The 13,654-nt window shown below is 37.1% G+C and overlaps 3 protein-coding genes across 8 annotated transcripts; 2 read left to right on the top strand and 1 right to left on the bottom strand.

The window, feature by feature from the left end:
- Window positions 1-966: 966 nt before the first annotated feature.
- On the top strand, window positions 967-3,375 carry LOC111811489 (acetylserotonin O-methyltransferase-like). The gene is made up of 2 exons (XM_023698362.2): window positions 967-1,750; window positions 2,832-3,375. Exons 1-2 carry the CDS (start codon window positions 980-982, stop codon window positions 3,126-3,128), a joined length of 1,068 nt encoding a protein of 355 aa, XP_023554130.2. The 5' UTR covers window positions 967-979; the 3' UTR covers window positions 3,129-3,375.
- A 2,529-nt stretch (window positions 3,376-5,904) lies between these two features.
- LOC111811487 (GPI mannosyltransferase 1) lies at window positions 5,905-11,239 on the bottom strand. 6 transcript variants are annotated; one of them, XR_015411973.1, is made up of 6 exons: window positions 10,933-11,239; window positions 10,671-10,853; window positions 9,102-9,649; window positions 8,614-8,937; window positions 8,488-8,534; window positions 5,905-8,044 (listed from the first exon to the last, which is right to left on the bottom strand). XR_015411973.1 is itself a non-coding variant. In XM_087118127.1 (5 exons), the coding sequence occupies exons 1-4, from the start codon at window positions 11,201-11,203 to the stop codon at window positions 8,626-8,628; spliced, it is 1,314 nt and encodes a 437-aa protein (XP_086974253.1). In that variant the 5' UTR covers window positions 11,204-11,239; the 3' UTR covers window positions 5,905-8,534; window positions 8,614-8,625. The 6 variants fall into 6 exon arrangements, 3 of the variants coding, with proteins under 3 accessions (XP_086974253.1, XP_023554127.2, XP_023554128.2); XR_002817549.2 differs by having other exon boundaries at window positions 8,618-8,937; XR_002817550.2 differs by having other exon boundaries at window positions 8,488-8,529; window positions 8,618-8,937.
- On the top strand, window positions 5,966-7,739 carry LOC111811488 (acetylserotonin O-methyltransferase-like). The gene is made up of 2 exons (XM_023698361.2): window positions 5,966-6,724; window positions 7,336-7,739. Exons 1-2 carry the CDS (start codon window positions 5,966-5,968, stop codon window positions 7,639-7,641), a joined length of 1,065 nt encoding a protein of 354 aa, XP_023554129.2. The 3' UTR covers window positions 7,642-7,739.
- Window positions 11,240-13,654: the final 2,415 nt, after the last annotated feature.

Raw genomic sequence — 13,654 nt, 5'->3', positions numbered from 1 at the left:
CAGAACATGGAAACTCATCTAGAAGTGTAAAATCCCATTTAAACAGAAAATAAGGAGGAGGTAGAAAGAGATTTCTCACATTAGCTAAATCGAACAAGTTCGTCTTCGAAGTATTTTTCTCTTCCAATAAAAAAATATTGAAGATATGGAACATAATGATGCGAATCGTGCTTTAATGAGTTCTAATATGCAACGTCAAACAGTACCGCTTTCTCGGTCCGAAAAGTGCATTGTTGGAACAGGGTTGGAACGCCACGTGGCTCGAGATTTAGGGGTTGTCGCTATAGCCGAACACGAGGGAAATATCATGTATACCAATACTGACAATATCATTTTTTCGGGCAATGTGTATACTCGAAGAATTCCATTAGTTCTGTATCAACGTTCTAATAGAATCAAAAACATGAATTATATTCTCTGTATTCGTCCCCACCACCAACTCTTCCCAAATCTCTAACTTACCTCACTTAGTGTTAGTATGTATATATATATATATATAATTATATTGTAAATTTGACTTTAGTATTTTTTTTTTTTTTTTCTTTACAAATATTATTGAATTTATTAAGATGTTTTACATTTTTTTTTTTTTAACCGAAAGTATATTGAAAAGGGAAATTATCCATTAAATTCTTGCAAATTTCTTAATTCATTTTTATTCAAACTGGTTCGAGATTTCTTGCATAAAATCTCGAATCCAATCTCAATAAAAATAAATTAAAATTTTTGCGAGAATAAAGATCGAAATAAAGAGAAAACTTCCATATCTCCGCTCTAAGTAGGGTTTCCAATAGATTTTTCTTTTATCAATAAAATAATTAAATTGCTTTTTCTTTAATTAGAATTATTAAGTGGAAAATCAATCATAGAACTAAAATATTTGGCCTTTACTCAACCACTACCTCAACATTTTCCCTTTGTTCATATATATATATATATATGTTAAAATTAGAACAAATCAAGGCAATTTGAAGCAATAATGGATAATATTGGTAGCAAAGACTCCAAATTGAAGATAGAAGAAGAAGAAAACAATGATATCAAAGTCCAAGTATGGAAGTACATATTTGGTTTCGTTGAAATGGCAGTCATAAAATGTGCCATAGAGCTCAAAATTGGCGACACAATCGAAGCCCATGGAGGCCTCATGACACTCACCGAGCTATCATCTTCCTTAAATTGCTCTCCGTTGCTTCTACACCGCATCCTACGCTTCCTCATCCATCGAGGAATTTTCAAAGAAGAGCCCACCAAAAGCTACGCCCAAACGCCCATGTCCCGGCTGCTCACAAGCAGTGGGGCGCACAGCTTGGCTCCCATGCATGTGTTGGAGAGCAGCCTTGTGATGTTGGCGCCATGGCACAACTTGAGTGCATATCTCAAAGCTAATGATGGGGGGACTCAGCCATTTGAGATGGCTCATGGGAAGGACTTGGGGAGGTATTGTGCAGCCAATTCGTCGCATAATATGGTGATGAATGAGGGCATGGCTTCCTTTGCTCGGGTGGTTATTGTGCCGGCTGTATTGGAAAGGTGTGGAGGGGTTTTTGAGGGAGTTGGAAGTTTGGTGGATGTTGGAGGAGGAAATGGGAGTTGTTTGAGTGTTTTGGTGAAGGCTTTTCCTTGGATTAGAGGTATTAATTTTGATCTTCCACATGTTGTGTCTGTTTCACAAGAGTTCGAGGGTGTTCGACATGTTGGTGGGAATATGTTCGATTTTGTCCCGAAGACTGATGCTGCTTTCATCATGGTTCGTGCTTTATTTGTGTCTTTTAACACGTCTCTCATAGGTTCTTAAGTCTCTAAAATTGTAACTCACGGTTTTTTTACTATCGTTTTCGTCTTTCTTACAAAAAAATATTTTTGTTATTTTCAAAATTTAAGATTGAATTTTGATGACGTTATAAAGTAGATAACAATATAAATAAGCTAATAGGTGAAAGAATAGTAAGTTTTCAGAAGTCAAATAGTTAACAAACAGTACTTAACCTATATGTCCACCGCTAGCTGATATTGTCCTCTTTAAGTTTTTCCTTTCGAACTTTCACTCAATGTTTTTAAAATGCGTCAGTTAGGGAGAGGTTTCGACACCCTTGGATCTCACAATCTAGCTCCTTCGAGGCCCAGTGTCCTTGCTGACACTCATTCCCCTCTAGAAAAAATGATAGTAATGGAACTCTATCAAATATACCGATTTGCTTCAGTGAAAACTTTGGCCGAAAAACCCCTGATATTGTGAGAACCACCTTAGAATCCCAAGATGAACGAAAAAGATTCCTTAGCTTAAAAGGAGCTGGTATAGCGTTCAAGGACCTTCCATTTCCCTTTCTACTCTTGTGCGGTATCGTAGAGCTAGGCGTTTTGCTTGATAGGGTCATGTTACGTAGTCGTAGTCTGACTACTATGCATGGTGCATCCATCTTATGGGATTTCAGGTTCGATAGTGTCGAGAAGGCATTAGCCTGCCCAAAGTTTCCTCCCAATTTCATTCATTTAATATCTCTATGGTGTCATTGAGATAAGAGTGGGATCTCACGCTGTGACATTGAGTAAAAGAGAAGTACATAAATGAACCAAAACAACAACCGAATGAGAGCAATTCTGAAGATAGGATAGCTAACAAAGGCTTAAAAGAGCTGAAAGTTTGTCTATAGTAACAAGATGCATCTTTTTTTCAGTTGCTCATCAACAGTCTTTCGATATTGGTAACCTCTTAGGAATTTTCCTTCAACCTATATTGATCTCAAAAATCTACTATTTCTATTGAGGTTCATTCACAGTAGGACGATGAATATTAACCATTTGACTTTTGAGTTCGAACGTTGTTGCAGAATGCACTACATGATTGGGACGACGAAGATTGCATCAAAATTTTGAAGAATTGCAAAGAAGCGATCCCCGAAAAGACAGGTAAAGTGATCATTGTTGAAGTAGTCATTGACGAAAAGGACGAAAGCATGGTGTCCGATATAAGGTTGATGTTGGATATGATAATGATGGCTCATACCATAAAAGGAAAAGAAAGGACTCGAGAGGAATGGGCATATGTTCTTCGGGAGGCTGGTTTTAGTCGACATACCATCACTCCTACTTCTACTATCCAATCTATCATTCAAGGTTTCGTTTGATATCAATCCAAGAACACGAAATCAAGTTTATCCGTTTGATCTATGTCTTTTTCAGTATAACAAGTGAGTCTCTCGAGAGATTTAAGCCCTCAACTTCATAAAAAAGTAATTACTGTTGAGTTATTCTCGTATTGACACCCAAGTTTATTGAGTATTGCTTCTATTTCGTATATCTTTCGTCTTTTGTTTGTCTTGTAAAAGCTTGTAACGATGATTCGAAAAATAAGAGCGGTCATGCTTTAAATATCCTATTTCGTTTGGAGTAATATTTTGACATAGAACATTGTATCATAATGCATACAATATCATAAATTAAACCAAACGTTTTGCTTGGGAATCGTTAAAATGTATAAAGATTCATTTCTTTTGTTCTGTATTTGAGTTCGTGCGTCTTAGACTAAGCTTATGTGCGTATTAAAAAACGTTCGAAAGAATATGTACATGTAAATCTAGTATAATTTTTTATTGATTAAAGAGTATATTCTCGACTAGCCAGTAAAATGTTTGAATGTTACTCTCACGAGCCTAACTCATTTAAATATATCATCAGAAGTATAGTAAATTAGGGTTTAGTTGCAAGAAGAAAAAACTTGAGAGGTCGTGCTTAAACTACGAGATAAAACTATTAAATGTTATAGATGAGAACCGTCTATCATCACTCCAATGATTATCTCTAAACTTTTATTTTTTTTTTTTTTAATTTTTTAATATATCTATTAATTCCTCTACTTTAAAAAATGTTTTTTTAAAAACCCATTAACGTTTATTCAATTTTTTTTTAGGGGTAGTTTTTTTTTCTTTTTCCAAAAAGACCCATTAACATTTCAAAAGGCTTGTCTTTTTTCAATACTTTTTTTTTTAAATATTAAATTTTTTTTTTTTTTTTTTTTTTTTTGGCAAAAGTTTACTTAAATAAAGGCAATTATGGAAACTCTATAGTTTTAAAAGTTGTAGCCATTTACTTTTCTTTTATTTTTTTAATTACGAATTTATGGAAACCCTTGTACATTTAATAAATAAATAAATAAATAAATATTGTGGTGGCGGGAGATTGAGATGGAGAATAAAATCTACGTCCCCATTTTACTAAACGGGATAAAACTCTCCTTCGCTCCCTCCCTCTCTAGATAAACCGAAATTCCCCATCGACCCGTTCTGCAAACTAAATGGACATATCCATTTTAAACTCAATATTCTTGCTTAATTATTTTGTTTTATTTTATTTTCAGACCAACAATCGTTACTAAAAGAAAAAAAATTTGTTCCGTTTTATAACGACTCATACCCAAGATTCGAAGTTCGGATTCGGGACTTAATGGCCCTGACATTCTCCTGCATGTGACATGATCACTTTGTCTATGCTCTTCCCTTCTTAAGAGTGAAGACTATCCCCTATAAACCAACACGAGTTAGTCCACTATTCTTTATCTTCACTCACATGCATCCTAAGAAAATTCCTAAAATATTACCCAACATAGAATTGCTAAGTAAAATACGTTTAACCATGAAGTTCCTATAATTGAGTCACAAAAATTGAGCCACCGAAAACAAAGGTGCACATTGTTGGTATAAGTAATAACTTTCAATTCTTTAGCTGTTTTTAGTCATTTTATCCTTAGAATCGGTCTCATTAGAGTGTTTTAAAATCTACATGTCAACTCGGCAATGAAATAAATTTAATAAATGTCGATTATCATTATTTCACTACATACCCTAAACCCTAGTACTACATTAAATCAAATTTCAATGACCAAAAATATATTATTTTCATAATTTCAGTATTTAAATATATATATATTTTTAAATATTATCATAACTTAGTATTAAAGAATTTACACATGGTGCATGGAATTTTGTTAAAATTTTATAAATATAAATAAAATCAACGTTTTAAAAGTATAGAAAAAGATTAAAAATAAACCAAATTGAAACTAATATAAGATATAAACCTACACGAGTAGATATCATTTTAATTGAATTAATTGAATTATTTATGTATAATAAAGGTCATTTATGATTTAATTTATGATAATAGGTAGAGATGCTCATAGGGGTGAAGACAGAAGACAGGGAAGTCTTCCCATCTTCATCCGTGCATCATATTCTTAATTCTTATTTCTACGAAAATTTTTGGATTCCCTACCACAACTTTTTATCTATTTTTTATATAATTTTTTAGAATATATTTTATTTTTTAATATAATTTTTATTTAAAAAGGATAAAATATCTTAATAACTCAATTTTCAATATTACAACTAGATCCCACATCCGTTGGGGAGGAGAACGAAATATACTTTAAAAGAGCATGGAAACCTCTTCCTAACAGACCGTTTTAAAAATCTTAAGAGGAAGCTCTAAAGGGAAAACCCAAATAGGACAATATCTACTAGCAGTGGGCTTGGACTATTACAGTTGGTATCAGAGCCAGACACCGGACAATGGTACAACTGGTATCAAAGTCAGACACTAGTCGATGTGCCAGTAAGGACGCTTCCTCGAAGGAGATGATTGTGGGGGTTCTCGCATCAATTGGAGAAGGGAACAGATGACGCTAAGCTCTAAAAGGGGTGAATTATGAGATCAGAAAGCCCAAGAAATGCAATATCTGCTATCATTAGGCTCAGGCTAACGCTGAGTTCCAAAAAGGACGGATTGTGAGATTGGAAAGTCCAAAGTGGAAAAAGCTCAAAAAAGACAACAACCGCTAGGGACGTACTTAACGCTAGGGGTTACAAAGCCCATTTGCTCAAAGCCTTCATATATATAATATGCATGTATAGAATCATATTGTATTAAGAACTTGGAAGACATTCAAGTAAGAGATAATATCACATCAATGGAAATTACGTCAAAGGAATCTTCATGGAAGAAAGAAGAAGAAGAGGCAAAGATCCAAATATACAAATACGTATTTGGGTTCGCAGAAGCAGCAGTAATCAAATGCGCCGTAGAGCTTAAAATCGCTGATGCCATTGAAAGCCATGGAAGACCCATGACGCTATCACAACTCTCCTCTGCTTTAAACTGCTCTCCACCACTTTTATTCCGCATCTTGCGCTTCCTCGTCCACCGCGGCATCTTCAAACAACAAACCACCGCTGAAGGCCCCATAGCCTATTCCCAAACGCCATTGTCCCGCATGCTCACGACCATGGCTTCCTTGCTTCTGCTAGAGAACAGCCCCACAATGGTTGCACCATGGCATAATCTAAGTGCTAAGGTCAAGGCCGATGCGGCAGGTCATAGTAATCTATTTGAAGCAGCTCATGGTAAGGACATTTGGAGCTATGCTGCAGCAAATCCAGCATTCAACGTGCTGTTTAATGAGGGATTGGGTTGTAATGCTAGAGTGGTTACTTTGCCTGCAATACTTGGAAGTTGTAGAGATATGTTTAATGGAGTTGGGAGTTTGGTGGATGTGGGAGGAGGAAATGGGACTACTTTGAGCGTTTTGGTAAAGGCTTGCCAATGGATGAAAGGTATTAACTTTGATCTTCCAAATGTTGTGAGCACTTCACAAGAATACGAGGGTGTGCAACATGTTGGTGGCAGTATGTTTGATTATGTCCCCAAGGCTGATGCTGCTTTCTTCATGGTAAGTATAGCTTGTAGTTATGTATGTAATAGCTCAAGTCTACCGCTAGTAGATATTGTCCTCCTTTTACTTTTCCTTTCAAGCTTTCCATCAAGGTTTTTAAAATGAGTTTGCTCTATTTCCACGCCCTTGTTAAGAATATTTTGTTCTACTGCCTAACATATGTGGGACCTCACAATCGGTTGGGGAGGAGAATGAAGCATTTTTTATAAAGGTGGGGAAATAGAGAAGATGCGTTCTAAAAACTTTGAGGGCAAGCCCGAAAGGAAAAATCCAAAAAGGATAATATCTGCTAGCGGTGGGATTGGACGGTTACAAATGGTATCAGAGTCAAACATCAGACGATGTACCAATGAGGAGGTTGAGCCTCGGAGGGGGTAGACATGAGGCAGTGTGCCAAGAAGGACGTTGGGCCCCAAAGGGGGGTGGATTATGAGATCCACATTGATTGAGGAGGAGAACGAAACATTTTTCATAAGGGTGTGGAAACCTCTCGCTAAAAACTTTGAGTGGAAGCTCGAAGGTGAAAGCTCAAATAAGACAATATCTATTAAGCTTGTTTGATAACATTTTTATTTCTTGATTTTCGTTTAACATGAAATGAATTGCAGTGGATTCTACATGCTTGGGATGATGAAGAGTGCATCAAAATTTTGAAGAACTGCAAGGAAGCTATTCCAGAAAATACAGGAAAAGTGATGATTGTAGATACAGTGATTGATGAAAAAGAGGAAAATAAGTTGCTTTTGGATATAAGGTTAACTTTAGATATCATGTTGATGACTCGTTTTCGAAAGGGAAGAGAAAGAACAGGTGAAGAATGGGCAAACCTACTTAAGAAGGCTGGTTTTAGTCGATGCATAATTACACCCATTGTTGGAGTTGTTCCATCCATCATTCAAGCTTTTATTTCATAAACAACAAAATGGGATTTTAGTACTTTTGGGCTATGGCTTCTTTCATGTACTTTGGTTTCTAAAATAAATGGGTATCCTCTATAAGAAGTTTATCTTTACGATATATTTCCAAAGATGTTGACGCTTAATACCTAAAATTTTCGCTCAAAACTGTAACAGCACAAGCTTACCGCTAACAGATATTGTCTTATTTAGGCTTTTCCCTCAAGACTTTAAAACTTATCCGATAAGGAGAAGTTTCCACAACTCTTATAAGGAATGTTTTGTTCCCCTTTCCAACCGATGTGGGATCTCACAAAAACGATCCTTTTTTTCCTTCTCTTTTCTTGATTTTTTTTCTATCCTCACTCGACTACTAGCCAAATCTTTGTGGTTTCTCTATATAGCTCCAAATACTTGATTTCTACGAAACAAACAAGAGGTGTAAAATTGACTAATTAAGCATTAAAACCAGTAAGAAATAAGCCTTAGAAATAGCTCAAAATGTGACTTAGTTCCAAGTTTCAATCACTAATCTCCCTATAAGAATGCCTTCAAACAGAGTTTTATCTCCAAACTTTTACTAACTTTGACACACTCACTACAAATCCACTACAACAGCTCTTACGCTTAGTAGTTTAACTTCTGTATACTAGTCAAACGTACGAATCCAAATCACTTAAGGGTACCCTAACTTAGTCTACTAGTCAAAAATACGAATTCAGATCATTTAAGGGTACCCTAATTTATGGAGGTAGCTCTTTCTATGAAAAGATTAAGAGATAGCAAGACTATTCTTCAAATTGCAAATATTTGTTCATATTCTCCATTAATAACTTAATGATTAACAAATTGCTCAAGACTGACCTCCCCTGCTCCAAAGTTCATTTCTGAAGAGATTGCAAGAATCTACCCTGACAGAGCAAATTAACAACAAAATGAGAGTTTGTTGACAATTATAAAATTAGAACTATCAATTAACTCATAAAATACCTACATAATGCATCAGTTGGATTTCTTTGTATTGTTAGCTGTGTTTTCAAGTAGCGTGAAAAGCGCAGAGAGCTTGTGTTGGTTGATGATTAAGCTCAAAACGGCTGTGTTTGCAGCCAAGAACAAGATGCTTGCCATCCACAGTTGAATCAACACATTCTTTCCCTTGAACTCCAGCAAATAACCCCACATCAGCCAATGAAGCTGTGCTCCCGTCCAGATCGATATCGATAATGCACCTTTCCATTTAAGCTTCATCTTACTCCATGGAAGAATCAAAGGTAGAAGACAGAAGAACCAGACAAAATATTGTGCTGTGATCACCTGTTGATCAAAAAAAAAAGTTTTTCAAAAGAATACAAATGTTCAAACCATGGTGTCAAGAAACACGGTTCTAGCAGAATTAACTCGAAAAAAAACCATGTATTAACAGGAATCATAGCTCTAGCTCTAACTTTTTTGGATCAAAAATAGATTTCAATGCAAACCTTGTTGAATGCCACAAATGCTACAGTCTGTGCAAACCAGCAGAATGGAAGGTCTTGAGCAAACGAAAAAACGAGAACGAGCTGCACTACCAACTGGGGCAGAAATGAAATGAGCTTCTCCATGACCGAGAACTCGTGTTCATGGTGCAGATAGATGTGGTAGAAATAAATCGAGAAATTGTGCCTTGGGTCGGTACGTGTAAGATGATAGAACAGCGCCTCGTGCAGAAATTCCCAACCATATAGATAATAGAACAATCCAGTGCAGAAGGTGAAAATCGAACCAGAAATGAGGCCAAAAAGTATTCTTTCCTTCGTCATTATGGTTCTTATAAGAAACCATGGACTAAAACTATGAGCCAACCGCAATCCTAAATTGCTCTGAGGAGCCTCTTCATCACGCTGACTCCATTTCTGAAGAGCGGGGCTCTGATCAGATTTGAAAAGATTTGGATTGAGAATCAGAAGTATTGGAAGGGCATAGATGATCGGGTAGATTCTGAAATGGACGACAAGACCATACCAAAATGCAGCTTGTAGCAACTGGCCTGTTACAGGGAAAGGGAGTTATACTAGACTACAGATGGGTAATCTACTAACAAACGCACGAATATCCCAGTAAACAGCTACATCCCATTATCTAAACAGTAATCTTTCTAGGCTACTGCATATTTCCATCAATTATATACACTACATGGCAAAGTTTTTTTTTTTTTTTTTCTTGATTTTAGTTCCACAACCCCAGTCCAAGCCCAGATATTGTCCACTTTTGCCTGTTAGTATCGTCGTCAGCCTCACGGTTTTGAAACGTGTCTAAGGAGAGGTTTCCACACATTTATAAGAAATATTTCGTTTCCTCTCCAACCAATGTGGGATCTCACAATCCACCTCCTTAAGGGACCAGCGTCCTCGCTAGCAAACCATTTGGGAATCTGGCTCTGATACCATTTGTAATAGCTCAAACCCACTGCTAGCAAATATTGTCCGCTTTGGCCTGTTAGTAGTGCCGTCAGCCTCACGATTTTAAAATGTGTTTGCTAGAGAGAGGTTTTCACTCCCTTATAAGGAATGTTTCGTTCCCCTCTCCAACCAATGTGGGATCTCACAATCTACTCCCTTTGGGGGCCTAGCGTCCTTATTGGCACACCATTCGGAACCTGACTCTGATACCATTTGTAACAGTTCAAGCCCACCACTAGCAGATATTGTCCGTTTTAGCCCATTAGTACAGCCATTAGCCTCACGGTTTTAAAACGCGTCTGCTAAGGAGAGGTTTCCACACCTTTATAAGGAATGCTTTGTTCCCTTCTCCAACCAATGTGGAATCTCACAAAAGAATTCGAACATATAACCTCATAGCATATGTATTGCCTCAACCAATTGAGTCATACTCAAATTGACACTAAATGGCTAAGTCACTTGTTATGCAAATAAGTTTGAAAATTAGCCCAACTTGTCATGCAAACTCCTACCTATTCTTCCAAACTACAACTTTGAAGAATTAATTTTAGCAACTTCACCTAATTGACACAGTTCCAGCTGTAACTGAGAGAGAAAAGAAACTTACACCGTTCATCAGACACAAAAGGATCTTCAGAACCATTGCACAAACAAGAGGCTCGCAGTTTCCTCTGGTGCCAATGGTAAACGTAAACGGGTTAAAAAGCCAAACCATAACAGAACCAATGCACAAATTCTCTGGAACACCACGTTTCTTCAAAATAGTACGTATAAAGAAGCCGACGAGCAAATCTAGACAGAATCAAGACAACCGATTCAGAAACCAACAGAAAATCATAATTCAATGAATCGAATGAAAAGGTGAAGATACCTGACGCTGAAAATAGAAATTTTCCCCAACAGCGATGGAAGATAGAGTTCGGTATGAGCAAAAATGCGATCAACGGTGAGTATCTGTAAGTGGATCTCAGATAAGGGGACTTTCCGGACGCCATTAGAGAAGCAGCGTCTGAGAATACGATGTAATCGACATCAGTGTATCTAACTTCCATGTGCGCATCCTGCCACTCGCCGTAGATGATAAGTACCGACCTGAAGATCTCTGAGAGCGTCAGCAGGGAGCCGAAGCTAAAGGACGCCATTGCTGTGCTGCAACAAAAATGGCTGACGAAACACGGGACGACGCGGGGAAATGGAGGAGACGAAGGAGGCCTTGGGCTTCTAAGGAAATTGAAGCCCATGGGCCACGTATATTGGGCCCAGCAATCTGGGCCCAACCACTTCCGAGGAATGTAAAATCTTTTCCAAACTATATTTCTTAAAATGTCAGTTTTTATGAAAATATTTAAAGACTGTATTAATTATCTATTATTATTTTAATTAATTTCTTTTTATGGCCAGCTTGATGATCTCCTTCCTTGCATGATATTGTCCTTTACTTATAATGTTCTTGATTATTGTCCTTATTTAATTATTGTAATTAATTTCTTTTTATTATAATATAACGACATTTATGATATTATCGTGGCCACGATGTTGCGGTCAGTCTGATGATTCAACTATCCAATACATTCTATCCGGTTGAAGTCTTTTCGTGAAACTTTCAAATATAAGGGAGATAGTGTTTCTTACTTATAAATGTAACATCTCAAGTTCACTGTTAACCGATATTGTCCACTTTTTTGACGTTTAGTTCTCCTTTTCAATCGATGTGGAATCTCACAACCCACCCACCTTTCGGGGCCAGCGTCCTCGCTGGCACCCATTCCTCTCTCCAACTGATGTGGGATCTCACAATCCACCCACCTTTTGGGGCCAGCGCCCTCGCTGGCTCCCATTTATCTCTCCAACCGATGTGGGATCTCACAATCCACCCCCTTCAAATATCGTCTTCTTTGGGCGTTTTGTTCCCCTCTCCAACCGAGGTGGGATCTCACAGTCCACCCCTTCAGATATTGTTCTCTTTAGGCGCTTCATTCCTCTCTCTAACCGACGTGGGATCTCACAATTCACCCCCTTCAGAGTCAATGCCCTCACTGGCACTCGTTCCCCTCTCCAACATATATGGGATCTCACACTCCACCCCCCTTCGGGGCCCAACGTCCTCACTGACCTTCATTTCCCTCTCCAATCAACGTAGCATCTAACAATCCACCCCCTTTCAGGGCCCAGCGTCCTCACTAGCACACCGCCCAGTGTCTAGTTTTAAAACCATTTATAACAGCCTAATCTCACCACTAGCAGATATTGTCCTCTTTGGATTGTCAAGAAGTTTCAACACCCTTATAAAGAATGTTTCGTTCTCCTCTCCAACCGATGTAGGATCTCACATATAAATTCACGATCTTCCCCCTTAATTAGCCAATGTGGAACTCCTCTCCCATATTGGCTTGACTTGAGAGATTGCAAAAGCCTTCGGGATGAAGCGCTTCAAGCAATCGAAACTAATCCAAAACCGAAAGACATTACTTTTGGACAGGTCCAATATGAGTGATGCAGGATTATTATCTCACTTGAGAACCTTGGTTACGACCTCACTAGTCTCCTTGTCTATTAGAGGTTGCAAGAAGCTTGTCTAACGCTGCAGTTTTGCAACTGACCAGAAGCAAGTTTGCGATATCCTATGCATCAACGTACGCTCATTGGTGATGTCTCGGTCATGGCATTAGCCTCCATGCAAGGAGTTGGGAGCCAACCGGTTCGATATCTCGAACGTGGTCGATGCACCACTACGACGAGGTGAATGAATTTGAACAATAGCTCTTTGATGGCAAGGTAGAGATCGAGGACGACAAGGATACTGATGTTGAAAATGAAGCTAAAAACGTCTTCTAGATCTTTAAATTTTCGATTTTGTGTCCAATAGATTTTTCAATTTTCAATTTATTTATAGCCCGTAAATTCATGAATTCACTCTACACAAAATTTAAATTTATACTCCATAAATAAATTGATTTTTAAAATATTTTCATACATAGTATAAATGGAATTCATTTTTATATTCTCAATTATTTTATTACTGAATTAAATAATAATAATCATTTCTATAATTGGTAGCTTAGCATAATAATAATACTCCATTAACCATATAAACTACTCTTATCTTATATAATTAAATTGATTATATATATTTTTTTAATATGAAATTTGGCTTTTTAATTATTTTTTTTAAATATTTGAAATATTAGAAAAAAAAAAAAAACAAGGAGATAACCCAAATTTGGAATCACAATCCTCTTTGACCAGCTGACCTGGCATGCTTATCAGGAAAATTACGTGGACAAAGAAATGAAACCATTGAAAGTGATTGTTTAAAATTTCCATTAGATAATAAGGAATATTTTGACATCCAATTAGGTAAGTAAAACTTCACCGACCTATAGTTTGACCGGTAAAAGTACTCGTAAACTTTTAAAATGTCTATTTTAATTTTTAAATTAAAAATAATAATTTTTTAAGTATAAAATCAAGACATATGGGCCATCAATATCTACTAGTGGGCCTGAGCCGTTACAATTAGTATCAGAGTCAGGTGTCAGACGATGTGCCAGTGAGGAGGCTATTCCCTGAATGGGGTAGACACGAGGTGGTGT

The sequence above is a fragment of the Cucurbita pepo genome, chromosome 15 (assembly GCF_057944985.1).
Source record: "Cucurbita pepo subsp. pepo isolate OVF chromosome 15, ASM5794498v1, whole genome shotgun sequence".
In the NCBI taxonomy this organism is placed as follows: domain Eukaryota; kingdom Viridiplantae; phylum Streptophyta; class Magnoliopsida; order Cucurbitales; family Cucurbitaceae; genus Cucurbita; species Cucurbita pepo.
Note: the sequence above shows the minus strand (reverse complement) of the source record. Positions and strands in the feature narration are given on the sequence as shown.

What these genes read in the sequence shown, in the direction of transcription:
- LOC111811487 (XM_087118127.1), bottom strand. Translation starts at nt 11,203, where the DNA reads ATGGCGTCCTTTAGCTTCGGCTCCCTGCTGACGCTCTCAGAGATCTTC. An exon ending in ATTTCTATTTTCAGCGTCAG is followed by an intron (nt 10,854 to 10,932) that starts GTATCTTCACCT and finishes GATTCTGTCTAG; the next exon opens with ATTTGCTCGTCGGCTTCTTT. An exon ending in CATTTGTGGCATTCAACAAG is followed by an intron (nt 8,938 to 9,101) that starts GTTTGCATTGAA and finishes TTTGATCAACAG; the next exon opens with GTGATCACAGCACAATATTT.
- LOC111811489 (XM_023698362.2), top strand. Translation starts at nt 980, where the DNA reads ATGGATAATATTGGTAGCAAAGACTCCAAATTGAAGATAGAAGAAGAA. An exon ending in CTGATGCTGCTTTCATCATG is followed by an intron (nt 1,751 to 2,831) that starts GTTCGTGCTTTA and finishes ACGTTGTTGCAG; the next exon opens with AATGCACTACATGATTGGGA.
- LOC111811488 (XM_023698361.2), top strand. Translation starts at nt 5,966, where the DNA reads ATGGAAATTACGTCAAAGGAATCTTCATGGAAGAAAGAAGAAGAAGAG. An exon ending in CTGATGCTGCTTTCTTCATG is followed by an intron (nt 6,725 to 7,335) that starts GTAAGTATAGCT and finishes AATGAATTGCAG; the next exon opens with TGGATTCTACATGCTTGGGA.